Source organism: Xiphias gladius, chromosome 23, assembly GCF_016859285.1.
Source record: "Xiphias gladius isolate SHS-SW01 ecotype Sanya breed wild chromosome 23, ASM1685928v1, whole genome shotgun sequence".
Classification (NCBI taxonomy): domain Eukaryota; kingdom Metazoa; phylum Chordata; class Actinopteri; order Istiophoriformes; family Xiphiidae; genus Xiphias; species Xiphias gladius.
In genome coordinates, this window is record NC_053422.1 from 1,133,710 (window position 1) to 1,152,000 (window position 18,291).

The following is an 18,291-nucleotide window of genomic DNA, read 5'->3' on the forward strand; positions in this document are numbered from 1 at the left end:
CTAGATCCCACTCATTCTCTCTCTCCAACACACACACACACACACTTACTCTGACGCTGGAAGCAGAGTAAAGTCATTATGTTGTAGCTGTGGCCTTGACTTGCCAAGTGTGATCACACTCTTCACGTACCTGCCCGCCTCTGAATGTGTGTAACCAGTTTAATCTCTCTCACGCGCTCTCACACTCTCCAGCTGCTTTTCTCTTTGTTCTGCGCTTCATCTAACGGACGACAATATTAATGAAAAGCAGGTTAGAAGCTGTTGAGGAGCTACCAGGCGAAAAATTCCACCCAACACCGACAGAGCAGAAATAATTCATGACACATAAAGGAACTATTCTTTTCAGCACACACACACACACCCACACCCACACACCTCCTCTCAGTAGACAAATCATGGGAGTTGATACCAAACGCAAATCTACCGACGAAGCCCAAAAAACAGAAACCAGAAGGTTCAGAAAGTCAGTTTGACGTCATCCTTCAAACTCTGGGGATTCAGCTCTATTTTGAATTAAAGATCGTTTTCACTGAAATCTAAATGGTGTTGATGGATTATTAATCCACAAGCAGCTGGATTAGATCTGGTGTTTGCTTTCTTATCGTCAGACAAACTTGACCTCCACCTGGACAGAGAGGCTAGCTGGAATCCGAGGGGGCCACATGTTGACCAGCAGCTAAACTAGAGGGAAGTCTGAGGTAACGTAAGGGTAATAAAGGTCCAACAGGATGACACTGATCTTCTCCGTTTGAGTGTGAAATGGAAGGGATACAAATTAGGCAGAAGAAGTCTCACTGTTCACGCAAATCCACAGATACGACTTCTCTTATAGGCTCAAAACATCTGTTGGACTCGTATATTTAAGACCTTTTCCTGCCGTCAGAGCTCGTTAGTCTGTTTGATGCTGTACGATAGCACTTTTCAAGCCCCACGGAGGAGAACTGAGAGGCACTGTGAGGGTCGGTGGCTCTGCCAGATTTCCACAAACACTCTCTTGTAATGAGCCTCTGCGACCGCTGCCTCCGTCACTAGAACGACTGCTGCTGATAGTAGTAACACCAACACTTCTACCTCCTCACCCCTACGGAGCAGCGCACGCCGACACGAGGTGACGATGAGGTGCATCGTTGCAGGAGAGAAAGCAGTTTGGTTGCGTTCGGATCGTGACGTCCTGGTCTTATGTCGAAGCTTCGCCTTCAACTGCTGTTTCCCGTTGCACCGCCCCGTGTGAGCGCTTGACTTAGGTTTGTGTGACGTTAGGTCAGAGTTAGGAGAGGCAGAGAGGACGGGCTGGGGTAAGGGTTGGGGTGGCGCAAGGGAAAACGTCCCAGCACCACGTAGCTACTCACCCCGTCAACCGCGGAAAAAACGTCACATCACCCTTGGACCACTTCGTTACGCCCCGGCAAACACTGAACGGCATTGGCATAGCAAAACCACAGTGTTGCCTTTCTGAGATCCCCGTCGTTTTGAGGCTCTGAAGCCTGTGTGACTTGCTTTGTTTTAGCGTTTTACAGTAACGCTGTTATCGTTATTTTTGTCGAATTTGTTCCTTTTGGCTGCTGAGTAGTTTTGTTGATAATGAACTGATATAACGCCGCTCTGGGACCATGACCGTCCCATCACTGGTAGCCGACTCAGCATTTGATTTCCTTCTCTTCTCTGTCTCAGACTCACATCACTCTGACTCAGCAGATGAAACACACGGCACCGTTTTCCTGTCAGTTGTCCTTTGTGTCCTGTTGTCGCTCTGACATCCTGTTTGACATCTTGTTTTTCCTGTTGGTGGTGTGTGTGTGTGTGTGTGTGTGTGTGTGTGTTATTTCGAGTTTTGACCTTTCCTGTTGTAAACCAGTTGCTTGTTTTTCTTTCATCTGTGTCAGGAAATGTTTAGACTTTTCCTGTAACAAGGTTTGTAGCACCTGATGTAACAACTGTTAATTTGGTTTAAATGACTGAAACTGCAGAGAGAGCTGACTAACAGGATCATGGATTCATTCATTTTTCTCTCTCCCTCTCTGTCTCTGATTAAACACCATCTGCCGGGGGTGGGGGTGGTGGGGGGGGTGGGCTGAGGGTTGGGAGCCCCCTCGTTAGGGACCTCGTTAGGGACCTCGTTTGAAAGTGCCAGTCCAATCTGTTTGTGAAGCTCAGCCATGTGAACGGGCTCATCCGGTTTCTCTCTGTGAGCATGAAGATGAACATGAAGCCAAGCACTAATTTTACTATGCCGTTGCCGTCTGCCGCGCAAACACAGTTTCCGTTTCTACAGATGGTTTGACGCTGGATTTAAGCAACTGGAAAAAAATTGTAATTGGAGACTTTTTATAAGCTTAACTGTAACCGATTTATCGTATCAAACATTTAAAAACAATTTATGAAATGACTAGTTATAGTAACACGGTGTTAAATTTGTTATTCTAATCAGTGAGTTGTCCTGTTGTACTCTTTTTCCCTCAATACGAAGGTTTGACCTGTAAAACACTTTGAGTTTCATAATGTAGACGCACTTCTGTGTAGAATTTAGAGCAGTTCCTTAAACTCCTTTGAACCCTGCTGGCTCCACGTCACAGAGAACCCAAGTGCGACCGTAACCTCCAGGTTCTGTTCCATACGGAAGGGAACTTCATCCAAAGTGCCGCTGACATTTGTCAGACCACGCTGAAAACTACGAATCCAGCCCTGGAACAGAGACAGTATGTTGTTGTTTGCTTCATGTGTCTAGAGAAGGACGGTAGTTTTTAAAAAAAAAATGATGTACTACAGTTGTTTATTCAATTTTTTTTAAATAAATTTTTTTAGCAGCCTTTAGCGAACAGCGTTCCCCGTATTACGTGTCTGTAATAACGGCGGGACAGTCGAGCGCCTGCTGCCATTTGCAGTTTCTTTAACGGGAGCTGCAGTTTTTTTCCGGAGCAAAGCAATCGACGTTTAACTTTTTTAAAATCCCGGAGGTTTTGGTTTCTTACAGCAGCTGCTGCAGCGGCGCTGATGTGCCCGAGTATGTGGGAAGCGAACCTCGGGAACACGCCTCATCTTCTCAGAAAGCCCGATGAACGACGCGTCGAACGAGAGACCGAAGCAGGTCACAGAGGCCGGCGAAGCAGAGGCTCGCCCGGACGCTACGTCAGCTACACCGGATGCTGCCGTCACAGACGTGTCCTCGGCGTCTCTCAGCGGGACCACAGAAGCTCAGCGTCCATCGAGGCGTTTCTGAAACGTCCAAACTGTGATTCAGTGCATGTTTTCATCATGTTACGTAACAACGGTAAATCTGATTCGCACCGCTTTGGTTACAGAAAAAAGCTGTTTCCATTCAGCCCTCGTTGCACCTTCTCCGTTGCTGTCGTTGCACGACGAGAACAGGTCAGCCGACATCCTGCCTCCGACTCTTTTCCTCTGCTGGGCGACGCGAGTGGGTGTGAAGCTCAGTTTCACTCTCAGACTCCACGTTCAACCGTCACATCTTCTTATACATCTTGCACCTGAAAACTCACCTGCCTGAGAGCGTTTTGTGTCACCGTGGCGACCAGCTAATATCAGATATCACCTCACACATTAAGGATGTAGCATAACTGTACATTTTAACGTCGAAGTGAGCTCTTCTTAGTATCAATACATCTGATGTTTTTGGCTTTTAGCTTCAATTTTCTTGTGACAATTTGATTAAAACATTTAGTTTTGTATGTGGGATGAAATATTACTGAATAAATAAAAAACGAACAAGTGTTGAAGTAACATCAGGTTTAAATCAGGTTTACGATTACTTGAATTAAATTAATGATTAAAATACTAATTTAGAAATGTAGAAAATCACTTTATTCATGTGGAAATGATCAATACCAGACTGATGATCGGACTGCGAGACTTTTATTGATCAATGAGGATCAGCAGGACTCGTTTACACCCCAAAACCACCTCCTCCTTCCTGTAAACTGAAAAACCAGAAGACCATTAACTGTGAGTCATCCTCTAGGGTGTGTGTGTGTGTGTGTGTGTGTGTGTGTGTGTGTGTGTGTGTGTGTGTGGATACTAACTAATCTCATTACCTGTGTGGTCTCCACCCTGTGATTGGTGGCTATTATATTATTATACTAACACACACTCCTCACACACACACACACACACTCAAACACACTACTACAGTATGAGTCAACCAGACCGCGCTCTCAACTCAGAAGTGTGTGTGTGTGTGTGTGTGCGAGTGTGTCTGTGTTGTGGTATTACAGTGCAGGATTACAGTGTATTAGTGCTGTTTATCCGTCTACATGCAGCTATTGATCTGAGCCGGGCTGTGAGTGTGTGTGTGTGTGTGTGTATACTTGTGTTGCTCATGTTGTGGGGACATATATCTGTCAAAAAGCAAGTCCCCACAAACCATGTAAACCATTACATTTTAGGGTGCAGACTTGGTTCAAGGTCAGGGTCCCGGACATGGATAGAAGGCAACGTAATGTCCTCTGAAGTGATGGAAAACGCCTCTGTGTGTGTGTGTGTGTGTGACCCCACAACGATAGCTTTACTTTCCCATTGTTGATTTTATCATCTTTGACTAATTATTGGAAGAAGCCGAGTGAAAACACACGCGTTTTTACTTCTATCTTTGTGAGGACCCCGGTTGACACGATGCGTTCCCCAACCCTTCACCTTAACCTGGACCTGAACCTGATTCTAACCTGAACCCCAAAACCAGGGCTGAACCCTCAAACAATTCTTTGAAGGCGTGAGGTCTGGACAAAATGTCCTCACTTTCCAAAAATGTCCAGCCTCCCAGGGTATAAAACACACACACACACACACACTGTCTATTGTCTTGGTTTTGAAAGCTTGTAAATCCAATTTTATTTGTTTTTTCCTTCTTTAGCCCAAAAGAAAAACCTCTTAAACCACAAAAAGTCTGTTAGTAACAGTCTGCAGTCCTGCTGCTGGCGCCCCCTACAGGCTGAAGTGTTCATCACAGCCACAATGTGAGTCTTAACCAGAAGTGGAGCTAAAAATGTCAAGTTCGTCCCGAGGTTTTCAAACTGCGAGGGAGAGTCGAGGGGCGAGGGGCGGACAGCTCAGGGCATCTGTCGATATCCAGTAGCGGTCCGATGCCCGTGCATCTGTAGACAGCATCTGTGAACATGAGGCTGTAGCTACACATCAGCTCCTAAATGCAAGTGAAGCTGTTCATTCATAGCAGCATTTTGACGGTCGTGGTACAGCCACGAGTTGACGGATGAACTCTTGCTGTATTTTTTTTGTTTTTCCATTTCTGTTGTGTAGAGATTAAACAGGAGCGATGGAGCATGTTAACTCCTGGGCTTTAGAGCTGTTGGCAGGTGTATTGGACAGAGCCAGGCTAGCTGTTTGCCTCTGCCCTCGGTCTTTATGCTAAGCTAAGCTAACCCGGTCCTGACTCAAGCTCTTTACATCTCAGCAAGAAAGTATATTTTCCACCATATGACTCAGTTCCTGATTCGAAGTCAGTGTGTTCACGCACGCTGTTGTCTGCGAGGACGTCAAACCGCTGGAGTTTTCCTCCAGTCTGCAGAAGCTCAGAGTCGAGTGTTTAACAGACTGACTGCTGCAGGAAGGAGATTATTTCATCAGAGCAGATAAATAACTGGGCAGGAGCATCATTAAAAAGTCATCAGCAAGCTCTGCGTGTGTGTGAGTGTGTGTTCGCTCAGTAATGCACTTCACTTATCAGACAAACAGATGTGAGTGTTGTGCTCCATTAATGAGACTTTAGAGGAATAATTACAGCGAAACGAGAGTGTGTCTGTGTGTTTTTACTTCTCCATCTATTAAAGTTCAGCTGGGACACCAGAGCGGCCTCACCCTGATCTGGTGTTTGTCCGCCCAGGAAAAATATAAGAACTCTAATCTAGTATGCGGTGAAAACCGTGTCTCATCTAGTCGTATATTTGGTTTTGCCCAATGTAAAAGAATTGAAAAAAATCCTTCTAACCTCTAACCCGATACTAACAGAAAGGCTGTGTGAGAATGGCATATATTTACTGAGGGATTGTAGGGATTTCTGCTACTTGTAGCGAAATTACGGTCACAGAATTCACATCTACGCATCCATGACCGGAAAGAATTAAAAGGGAAAATTGAATCCATGGAGAAATTGCACTGGAGCTGAGAGGGGGCTAATAAGTACACGAGAGAAGATGGAAATTAAAGGGCTTCTTATGAAATTCTGTTTTAAACCTAATCATGTCGTATGTGTTTATTGAATATATTCTTGATGTCTTTTCTTTAATTTCATCGTTACATTTGTGTTTTCATAGATGGTCGTCTTCAAACTCGCTTATATAACTCACAGATATTGTCTTTTTAGTTTAATGTTTATTTTACAGACGACAATACAAAGGAATTTAGTGTGGAAACATAGCGTTTCGCCAAACCATGACATGCAAGCTACTGTTTGCGGCATGAGATCATTTTCCTCTGTTGTTAATTTCGACACGTTTCACTGAAACAGATGACACGCTTGCAACACATGCCGGAGCACGCCAAAGCCCCGTAGGACGCACAAATTAATCTGCAGTTAGCCAACAATCATCATTTGTGAAATGTGACACTGCCACGATTTCATTTGCAATCTGTTTGTAAATAGAGCTCATTAATCATTTAATAAGTTCCCAAATAAAGGCCAGTGTTGTTCACATAATGGCTGCACAAATAAATGCTGGTCCCTAATAAATGCTAAACACACACTGGTGAATTACACATTTAGAACAGACCAGAAAAGACAAAAGACAGAAACAATCGCTTCTAATTTGAAACCATTAAAAGAGTGTGTCTCTGTCGTGGTACCGAGGAATTAACGCTGTAGAAAGGAGCAATATCCTGAACTGAATAGAAAAAACACAGTGGAATTAGTCCGAGAACGTAAACCCGACTCAAAATGAAGGTTCAGGTAAATAAACACGCCTGAGAGTTTACAGTGAACGGGACCAAACAAATAGTGTCAATTAAAACATTTCAATCTCAGTATCTCTCCGCTCAGACTGAAGATGCTGCAGAGAAACGTCTGACTGAACCGATGATATCATCATTTCTTCTTTTCCAAAAGGTCGTGATATTTTAGTCAGTGGACTGAATAAACCCAGTGAAGTGAACGGAGACGGCTGCGTGTCTCGGGGATTACTGCAGATTTACCTTCACATAGCGTTAACTCGGTGAGGGATGATGGAGGGATGATGGACAGATGGATGACGTTTGCTGCTGCAGATGAGGGATTTAGCATTTTATTCTCATGTTTTCACTCAGATTATGTCTTTTTTCCCCCTCTACCTGTTAATGACGACGAGTTGGTGCAGTCCCAAATGCTCTCTTAGTCTCTCTGCCATTAGAGTAAATCTGTGAAGCCTAAATCTGTTTCTCTATCACCCGGTGTGAGGAGGGCGAATACAAAGCAAAGGTGAGCCATCTGACTGTCTGTCCTCCTGCCTCAGAAATGTCCAGTATTCATGAAAATATGATTTTAAAGCCTGAGTGAATCAGGGCAGTGATCACAGCTTTAACACAGAGACACAGACAATATAAAAACCGTATACTCTTTCCACAGACCGAGGTTCAGCGGCTCTTTGGTTCAGGTTCGGGAGAGATGGTGCTTTCGGTTCAGTGTAAATAAACAGGTTGTGTCTGAAGTCACTGTGAACTTTTTCTCGCTTAAACCAGACCAGGATCTTTCCAGAACCTGAACCAGGTGCTGTGAGCTTCTAGACAGAACCGTAAACCAGTATAATGATGCTGGAGTCGCTACAGGTGGATGTTGTTCTGCAGGATCAGATGTTTTGGTGGAAAACAAACACGATGTCTGTGAACATTTGACTGAGACGTTCAGTGTCAACGTATTTGTGACTCGCCAGAAACATAAATCAACAACGTTTCCTCATCAGGTTAATGGGAAACATGATCCGGTCGCAGTTGTGTCTCGTACAAAACGTATTTGCTGATGCAGCTTAGTTGTATAGAGACAGAATTTCTAGGAGCAGGGTTGGGGACCAAGCTGCACATGTGTTTATATTTAAGGCTGTAACTCGGCTCGGCTTCGGGCTGTGATCGAACTGTTTGGTGTCAATCAAATCTGGCAACTCTGCCTCAGGGGGGCATGGTGACACCTGGAGTTGGGGTTTGTTCGTCTCCTTTGTCAGCTGCTGGAACGCAGTGGAAACCTTCATGAGGGCAGGTAACTCTGAGATTGTGATATGGTGATATGGCTGCAAAGCAACTAGTGAATGCACAAAATATACAAGCGAAAGCCTCAGTTTCTTCGGTCTAACTTACGATGACTCGCCCTGACCCGAACCCGAACACCACAGCCGCTCTCTTTGTAATAAAATGAGACAAAACAAATAAAAAGCAGTGCATGATTTCCTGTTCAAACCACAGAAAGGATTAAAACTCTAACCAAGCTACTGAGCGTCAATCTGTCATTATGTCTCCACTGTCATTCCTTACATCTGGCGGGTAGCTTCATGGAAGGCGACCTTATAATTATGACAAGTGAGGAGGTGACAGTGTGCGGCTCTGTTAATGAACAGTGGTTTCAGCCCACAGATCATGCAGACTCAGACAACCAACCAAAAGGACTCTTTTTACTCTTTGCTTCTGTAACTTATACCTGCTGGGTCCTGTACATGTGGACCGGTTGATGCCTCTTGATGGACTCTGAGTGGACTCGGTGTTATACACTGTACGTGTTTTACCCGGAAGAACTCTGTGCCTAAAGGTATGATCGGTCATATCTGAACATTTGGAGGCCACTGGTGGACTCTCATCTCCCAGCAGACAGTGATAGTTCTTTTTCAGAGGGACTCTCTGTCTGGACCTGGAAACCTTTAGGACAGAATACTGGTATTGGACAGACTCAGTTGGACTAAGGCTAAAGGTCAAAGGTGGATGGACCTGAACTCTGGGACCTATGTGTGAGAGAAACGGGGTGTTGTTGTGTCTGGACAGCTCTTATGTTGCTTTTGTTGTTGTTGTTGTTGTTCTGCGTTGTTTTCCTATATTTTGCTGCGCTACATGACGTAGTGTTACATATCACTAAGAAAATAAATGAAACTGTTTGAGGAAAAACGTGGTCCCCTCCTGTCAGGGACGTACTGTCTCCCTACCATTCCTACGCCTCCCTATGCCTGTGTTCTAGCCAGATCTGGGGGGGTCTGGGTGGAGCTGGCCGCACACTGGGACTCAAGCAGCAACCTTTTCTTCGTGTTCTTGTCCTGAATTCTCTGACTTCTTTTTGGTGAGATCAGTTTGTAGGACTGTTCCAAGTCGGATTCATTGAACCTCTCTTAACTGCACAAACATGTCGTAAACTCGTCTCCTTTCAGACTGACGAAAGCCACCTGATCACGATTTGATTACAGGCGTAAGAAAATGTCCGTATAAAGCTGCCTGCTCCGCTTCGTTTTTACGGGAAAGTTTCATCCACAAAAATGTCATACAAGAGTAAAAAGAAAGCTTCAAGTCTGCCGTCAGGAAATCAGCAAAAACCAACAGAACATATGTAGCGGTAGAGTCAGTAGTCGTATTAGAGGAACCAGAACAATTAGAAAATGTTAATACTCATCTGTCCGAGACGAATCATCGGAGCAGCTCTGTACTGGGACAGAAATAAAGAGGGACCGGTTCAGGCCACATGAAGGTAGAAGCTAAAACACATTTTTCCGAAGCCAAGCGGACCATGACTGAACTGAGAGGTGGTTGGGTTACGGCAGTCTCTGAGATGCCAGGCTAGAGAATATTCCCGCCCGCAGCAGGTGATGTTAGACTGTCTGGTGTTATAACGGAGGATGATCCCGGACAGACACCTGCAGAAAGACCCTGAGGCGAGGGAGACGGTTTAACAACAACCACTGAAATGTAGAAGCTGCTGCGACGACATCTGCCAATGCAAATACCAAAATCTAAAAAACCTCTCAGCCGCGGCGATGGCTGATATGGTTGATGGTACAGAATTCGTTCATTTTGCATTAAGTTGGTCATGTAATTTTTTTTCATTAAATGAATTTCAGTATCACAATTAAACTGTAAATTCATTCAGACTTATTCTTCAGTGAAACGAGTGTGTGAAGAAAGGCGGTCTCTCTGGTCAGGACTCCTACGACAGGTTCGGACCATTTTCCACGAAAATTCCAAGTACGAGAGATTTGCTGAACGCCACAGTAAAGAAACTGAATCTGTTGGTACGACTGGTTCATGCATGAAACCCAGTAACCTGACTCACTGAGGAATATTAATGACCTCCTCTCCTCCTCGTCTCCTCCTCCGCAGGAGATGTGGTGGATATCTACCAGAGGGAGTTCCTGGCGTTGAGGGAGCGCCTCCACTCGGCCGAGCAGGAGAACCTGCGGCGCTCCAAAGAGCTGAACCTGGTCCTGGAAGAGATCAAGAGGGCCATCGCTGAGAAACAGGCGCTCAGAGACATCAACCGCACCTGGAGCAGCCTCTCAGGTCTGGTCTAAAGCAATGGGAGGAATCCTTATCTGGTCCAGTTCACCAAAATAGTCCACACTCAATTCATTTTATATAACCTGGTCTCTTCTGGTCTATCTCGGTCTAACCTGCTCATGTATTCAGAGGAGAGCAGGCTGATTTAATGTGGTCTAATTCGTACTTAACTGGTCTAACCTGGTTTGAAGTGCAGGTTTAAACTGGTCCAGTATAGTATAAACAGGTCTACACTGAAATGACCTGGTTTTAACTGGTCTAACCTGGTCTCATTTGGTCCATTCTGGTCTAATCTGGCTTTACCTGGACAAATCTAGTCTGTTCTAACCTTCAGACTAGGAAGGTCATCAGAGGAGAGCAGGTTGATTCTAACCCGGTTTCAGTTTGTCTACTCTGGTGTGATCCGCCTTCACCAGGCCTAATCTGATCTAATCTGGCCTCTCCCAGTTTATCCTAGCGTAACCTGGTCTAACTGTTTGTTTTCAGAGGAGACGAGGCTGAAGCTGTGGAATGTGAGCAGCAGCAAAAACGTCCTGCAGCTTCCCTCCATCTTCCATCATCTTCCTCACCTGCTGAACAGAGAGGACAGTCTGCAGCCCGCCGTGCACCTGGGACAGGGACGCACCGGAGGTAAAACTAAAATCCGGATGTTGCTCTAGTAAAACAGAAAAAATTTTAAAATTACCAAAGTGATTCAATTTATTAAAAACTGGGAGAAATAAGAAAAAAAGTTATTAAAATTTGGAAATGACGGCCCGGGGCTCCTGCCTGAACCAGCAGACCAGGCACAGTGCACCTTCCCTGGGGTAACAGCTCCTGGTGGGGACTTTAGCCTGAATGCACACTAACCCATGGGGACAAAAATTGAGGTTCCCCAATGCATTATGTCAAAGAGTGTCCCCACGGGGATAGTGGAATAAGTTTGTGTGTGTGTCTGTCTGTCATAGGCTACATTAGGGGACAAATTTCAGACAAAAGACCAGTTAACTGGGGACAGAAGTCGTGTCCCCAATTGGGAAAAAGCTCCAGGAAATGAATGGAAGGCTATGTAATGTCTCCAAAAGTGGCCAAGGTCAACCTGTGTGTGTGTGTGTGTGTGTGTGTGTGTGTGTGTGTTTGTGTGTGTGTGTGTGTGTGTGTCAGCTTTACTTTATTTATAAAGCATTTTTTGTGCTTAGCAACCCATTTTCTGACAAGCCTGCTTTACACAGAAGACATAAATACAGATAAAACCGGGGAGAGCAAACACATCAGAAAGGAATTGTAACATATTAGTGTGTGTGTGTGTGTGTGTGTGTGTGTGTGTGTGTGTGTGTGCGTGCGGCAAATCTGAATTATATTTAAAACCTTTAAAACAAAACAGACTCAGCACAAAGTGCTTTTTTTCCAGAGCATCAAGGAAAGAAAAACAAGTTAAAGTGAGACAACGAAGCTTGTAAACAAGCCCCCAGGGCTTGTTTGTGTGTGTGTGTGTGTGTGTGTGTGTGTGCGTCTTTGTGCATTTATATTGCTGTTTATCAGCCCGCTTTGACCTCTGACTTGTTTTTATGTGCCTAGACAGGTTCAGCCTCATTTATCCTGGTCCAGTCTGGTTCAGTTTACAGAACGGGGATTTATTGTAAATTGTGAAATAAAAGCACCACCTACCAGGAAAGTGGTGGGATTTGAGCTACCGGAAGGCTTTTAATTTGAAACATCTGTGCAGGGAGTGTTGAATTGAACTGACGATAGCTTAACACACACACACAAAAAAGAAGTTAAATGGGACCGAATGTATTTCCCGGGAACCGATGTACCCTGAACTACCCACTGGCTCTGTGTATTTCCTGGGAGCCTTCGCACTCCTGGGTGCTTTAAACCGATCCACTGGCTGTACTGGCCGTGCTGGAAACGATGTACACTCCCAGGTTCCTCTAATTAACAAGCGGCTCTGAGTATTTGCAGCAAACGTTTTATGTTCCAAGGCCCTTTCGGAAACACGTAAGACTCCTAGTCTGCCTGTAATGTCCCTAGGCTCTGTGCATTTTCTGGGTATTTCTAGCGGACTTACTAAAACCGGCTTTATGTGAAACCCTGGAAGGCAGAAACTTCTGGACTGGCTCAGAGCGCATCAGGGTTTAATCAGGCTGCTCTGACCTCTGACCTTCGAACTCCTCCGTGTTTTTTGGGATGTCGTTGATGTGTGCCTGTGTTTCTTTCCCTGGATGTAAATGAGTGTACGTATGTTGTTTCCCGACTCTGAGCTCCGTCACTCTTCTACTCTCTCTCCTATTTTCTCGGCAGCTTCTCCTCCGTCTGGACCATGTGGCTCCTTTATCACCATGTGGTGTTAAAGGAGCACTCGGCCTAAAATTTAAAATCTCGTGCTTATTCTCTGTATTTCTTTGTGTGTGCGTTTGCAGTCTCCATAGTGATGGGGGTTCCCAGTGTGAAGAGGGAGGTCCACTCCTACCTGACCGACACCCTCAGCTCTCTGATGTCAGAGCTCAGCGCCGCTGAGAAGGACGACTGCGTCATCGTCGTCCTCATCGCCGAGGTCAGTTTCTTTGTCCTAGTGTGCGTGTGTGTGTTTGTGTGGATAACTGTCCGTCAGTGCGAGTGTGCGTTAATGCGTGTGCTTCCTTGCATGCTTTATAAAGGTCAGTGGTTTGGCTAATGAACCCCAGTGCACACACACACACACACACACACACACACACACTGAGTCGTACTGTCGTTGACTCTGTGTTTAACATCCGTGCTGATGCTGCAGGGAGGTGAAACACTGATGATGTGTGTGTGCATGTTGTAACATTTAAGCTGTGAAGTTACATCAGTATAAAGCGTTTGCACATTCTCATCTACATCACACGTCCAGACCCAGACCATCAGTGTGTTAGTCCGTCTCTCAACACCTTCCCTCCTGTCTGTGGCTCTCAGCTCCGAGCCCTTTGGTCCTACTGAAGATGCAGATCTTTCAAACTCCTCACAGATCTATTTTCAAAGATGTTTTTGAAAAAGATTCTGCTTATTCCTCTGAGCCTCGGAGCTCCACTGTTTCCAGAAACTATTAAAACACATTAATGAGTCACACTGTTGCACTGGGTGACATGTTCCTTCATCACCATGAACACACACACTGTAATTTATTTAGACCCAGTCACACACACACACACACACACATCGTCCTGCTGCCACAAACACTCACTACAGCACCAACTGTGGATTAATCCGCCACTGAAAATAGTCCCAAACACACGCACTGTTTCCTCCTGTTTGTTTGATAAAAACCACAGTGAGCAGCTGTTTTAGGAAAATTACTGAGACTTTGTTGGACAAACAAAGATGTTGACAAGGAGCTGGAGTCAGTACAAAAAAGGACTGGAGAAGTTGGCGAAGAACAAATTGGTTTGACACACTGGACGGTGTTTTGGGGCCCCGATCATCTCGTACTGAACTCAGCTCCACTTCATCCATTATTGTGTCGCGCACAGTTGCTTATACAATCACTCACCTACCAGACAGACCAGAAAATCACACGGTCTTTCCCACTTTTACCCTCTTTTAATGACATATGCAGTTCTCAAAGATTGAGTTTATGGATTGCTAGCTTAAGCAAGTTGTTAAGTATAGCTGAAAAGGTGAACTGAACACTCTCTGCTTAATGCGACACACTGGCGAGTGTATGAGGAAATTATACTTGAAATGATACTGCAACCGCCTCATGATACAACCTGCAATTTAGAGTGTAATTTAGCCGTGTGAATCAGGCACCAATAAAATACTTACCAGTTTGTTCTGGTCCTTAAATGTCAACAAGTCCTCCAACCTAAACGACCATATAGATCATACGTCCCTGCCCACTGATATGACCCATAGGAGCGTACCAAACCTTTGTTGTCATGGTTACAATAATAGAGACGGGGTAAAGGTAGTGTAACGGCCAAAGCTTGGGAAGGTTGTGGTCTGCGTTGAAATAGGTTCTTCTTTAAGGTTTTAGAACGATCATTTGTCATGATTAAAAGGAACAACCATGACGAACAGCGGTCTCCCGCATTTAAGTCCAGCGTTATGTTGACCCGTCCATCCCCCCTGACCTGCTCCCCACATGGACTTTGTGGTCCTTCAACAACGTCAGCTGACCTCATCGTCATAATCACTACGGCCGCTAAAGGTGGCCTAACAGTAAAACCTAAGTGTGGGTCGTAATAATCTGCTGCAAAGACAAACTAACGGGTTACTTTTTAGGGGAGGACAGTCTCCTAAATGTAGGTAGAGTGGAGGAAAACAAGACTATGGGGAACTAAAGAGTGAAGACTGGGTGTTTTAGATCGATGTAGATGGATCAGACATGGCTAATCTTTAATGATCATGAAATTGCACAGTAATGAAAAATTATGAGGGCTGTCCTATAACGTGTTGATAGTTCTCTCCTTTTTACTCTTTCATTAAAGACTATCAACAAGGCAGTAATGTGTTTTTTATGAGCTAAACTAGCTAATATTGAATAGATAATGTACATCTCTGGGTTTTTTGTCAGATTTTCTGTCTGGGCACTTTGGCCAAGACTACAAGTAACAGCACCGACACTAAATCACCTATACAGTGGGCCACTTCTTAAGTGCGTCGATGTACTCCATGACTTAGTGATAATTCCCTCATTATTTCAACACTCATACCTCTTTATAGTGGATCTTCTTCGGCAGCCGCCCCGTGTAAGTTTTGAGATTCGTTACCTTGCTGTAATAACTGTGAAATACCACAGTACTTTTACGGGATTCTGTAGAATACCAGCGTTGTTAGAACCTTTTTTTCCAAACCTCAGTTTTCTTTCCCAGTACCGTTCTCCATGCTATAAATGCTCCACACCTCTAAAATGCCAGATTTTTACTCTCATAGGCTCATAGTGTTCCGCTGGGCCAGCAGGAACCAGTAAGTGTATCGCACACAGTCTGAACAGAAGCGTCTCTCCTGCTGTCAGACTGCACAGAATCAGGATATTTTCACACCTGGGCTGGTCAGAGAGCTATTCCAGGCCTGAGGCCCTCTTCTGATGCTGAAGTGTAAAAACTGCTGTCTAAGACAACAAATCGGACTCGCACCGTGGGACTGAACCCCCAGCCACAAGTTCTGAGTTGGATCACAGACATTTCTCTGGACCAAACTGGAGGTCTTCAGTCCAGCAGTGTGTTTCTGTCACAGTCAGAGTTTCCTTCACTCCCATATTTCTGTTTCCTTGTTGTCCCTCTCTGTTCTGTTGCTCACTGAGTTTGTTTTCATTCGTGTCTCCATTTGTCATTTTGATATCTTTTTTTCTCTTTTCACCAGGTTAATATAATATTTAAAATCCCCTCAGGGTTTTTGTTTTTTTCTCACAGACACAGTTTTCAATTTCCTCACCATTTTTATTTCCTCGCTGATGAATTCCGGCTGAACCAGAGCTCAGTTCCTCTTCTAGCCTGACTGGGGACATGTTGGGGTTCAGGTTTGATGTCCAGAGATCAAAATCGTCTCTTGGTTTCTCAGCATGGGTTGTTTTTGCAGATAAACAATGAGCAGCGAAAGCACTCAAAGCTTTTAAAGTGGAGAGATGTGTAACATGAATATTACATGACTGAAGTGTGTCGTACTGAGGAACACGTGACATTACACAGCGCAGGAACACAAATCCTCAGAGACCCCTGCAGGTCCGCAACACACTTTTTATTTCACATGAACAGGTCTGAGAGTTAGAACATCTACAGTATAATGTCAGTTTTGTTATGTAAAAATCTGATAAGCCAAATTACAGTTTTAAAACCAAATGCAAAACGTGATAGGTCATCATGCAAACGAGAAGTTTTAGTGTGATGTTGTAGGTTCTAACTGTATCTCTGTGGTTTGGTTTGGAGTCCAGACCTTTATTTCAGCTGTGGTAAAGCAGCTAAAAGGTATATTTTAATAATTATTTATGAAATGACAATGCAAAAGGATTCTCTGGTAGTGAATGATCACCTTAATGTATATATATTTTTTTCTAAAATAGTCTATAATTTTTATTCGGGGACTCCAGCAGAGTAGCTTTGCATGATTAGCAGTTTAAAAAAAGTTCTCGTTGATCTCAAACTCTCTTCTGATTGGTTCAAACATCAGGAAGCCAGAAGCCAGCACCCAGCGCTTGTGAGCACCGCCTCATCCTCTTACCGGTGTGGAGGTTCTGAAAGCAAACCGTAAAACTACTGAGTAACAGAACATAATTGGTTGGAAATGGAAACTTCTCAGATCTGAATCCGTGCACGTTGGAGCCCGAATCCGATCCGGAATATGAGAGTGGACGGCGCGAACATCTGCAGCGACAAAGATTAGAGCAGGACGTCTCTGCTCGGTAAATATTAGGCCCATTACCTGCTTATTGTGACATAACGGTGGATCTAGTCTTTCAGTCGCCATCCGTAAACAAACGTTTGTCTATATATGCTCCTGTTAATAGTTGTACACGTCGGAAAGTTGAAAACTTCTGTCAGGAAAAACAAAAGCTAACGTTGCTGGTAAAATGTTATTCTGCTGTCGGTAATCTGAGTGCTGGAGTTCATTAACTGCCTTTAATACTACTCAGGTAGATTGTTCCGGGAGAACGAGCTGTGCTACGAGCGGATGAACGTGTAAAGAAATCCGTGACGTCGGCTCTTCTCGGATTTCTTTATTCGGTGATCCGTAGAAAGAACCGTTGGAAACGTAGCGATCGGAGCAGTCTGGCGCCTGAGCTTCTGTCTCACAGGGAGTTACTTTTACGTACGTTTACCTCATTATTTTAAACTTCGGCCACGTTTAATATGGACACCCGACACTGTAACATTACATATAGGACAGAAAATAAGGAAAAGTGGAGTTGATGTGATGTATTTTATGGCACTAAACTGGTCATATAATGACAAATACTGCACCTGGAAAACTAAGTGGCTCACTTTGGTGCTAAAATAGATCAAATAAAAATAAAGTTGATCCTCAGTTGAGCTCAGTTACATCACATTACACCAGCAAGGCTTGACTGATCCTTTTAAAAAATGGCGTTCAAGTTTTTTATTTTTGGATTGATTGGATCCAATTCTACTAATATAAAGAGTCAGTTCTGAATGTGAGAGACATCAGAAACATTTTTATTCTTCATTGTTTCACAGCTTCTCTTTTTGATATGGACGTGTATGGGGGAAAAAAATCTTTCGGAGTCCAAGTTCATCACGTGTCCTGCAGTTTCAACTACAGCCTGGCACTGGTTGTGGAGGATTTGAAAATGCTTTTGGATTCGGTGTTTCGGAGGTTTCAGTTCAGCCAAACTCCACAAGTTCCTGTAGCTTTTCACCCAAACAACCACCTCAGTGCGGAGCAGAGACAAATGTCAAAGAGTGCGTTGAGACCAACTTCCTTTAGGGTCCCATGATGTTCTCGTTGCTGCCTCCGAGGCTTTTCCACTCTTGGAAAACTCTTTTGAGCAAAACTTGTAATATTGTAGAATTTTGCTGGAGGATGTTTTTCTTTCTGTTAGGTATGAAAATGGCTGAAGGTATAAACTCGGAGAGAGGAGACCTCAGTCAAAAGTGAGAATCATCTCCGGCAAGCAGCTCTAAACTGCGTATGCTCCTCGTTAGCACTGAGCTCAGGGGTAAGCTCCACCCAACTGGCACCTCCAGGACACCAAAACTAACCACAAGCAGCGGCCGACGGGCTGAAACTCCGCTCGGCTGCTGGAAACATGTGCGACCTCATGGCGACCCTCAGAACCAGATGATTGGGTCCCACAGGGAGCACATGTGCACACTGATTGGCTGAGCGGGAGGCTGAACTCTGATGTCATCGATTGCTCAAGTTGTTGACATT

General features: G+C 44.5%; 1 protein-coding gene across 4 annotated transcripts in view; it reads left to right on the forward strand.

Moving 5' to 3' along the window:
• Nucleotides 1-18,291, forward strand: part of mgat4b (alpha-1,3-mannosyl-glycoprotein 4-beta-N-acetylglucosaminyltransferase B) — a 108,937-nt gene that overhangs the window by 44,632 nt on the left and 46,014 nt on the right. For all 4 annotated transcript variants that reach the window (XR_005706545.1, XR_005706546.1, XM_040119402.1 and 1 more), the window contains exons 3-5: nucleotides 10,282-10,461; nucleotides 10,945-11,088; nucleotides 12,861-12,994. Coding sequence is in view for 2 of the 4 variants with exons in the window: in XM_040119402.1 (XP_039975336.1) it covers nucleotides 10,282-10,461; nucleotides 10,945-11,088; nucleotides 12,861-12,994 (458 nt within the window). In the remaining 2 variants the exon portion in view is untranslated. The remainder of the gene's footprint in view (nucleotides 1-10,281; nucleotides 10,462-10,944; nucleotides 11,089-12,860; nucleotides 12,995-18,291) is intronic.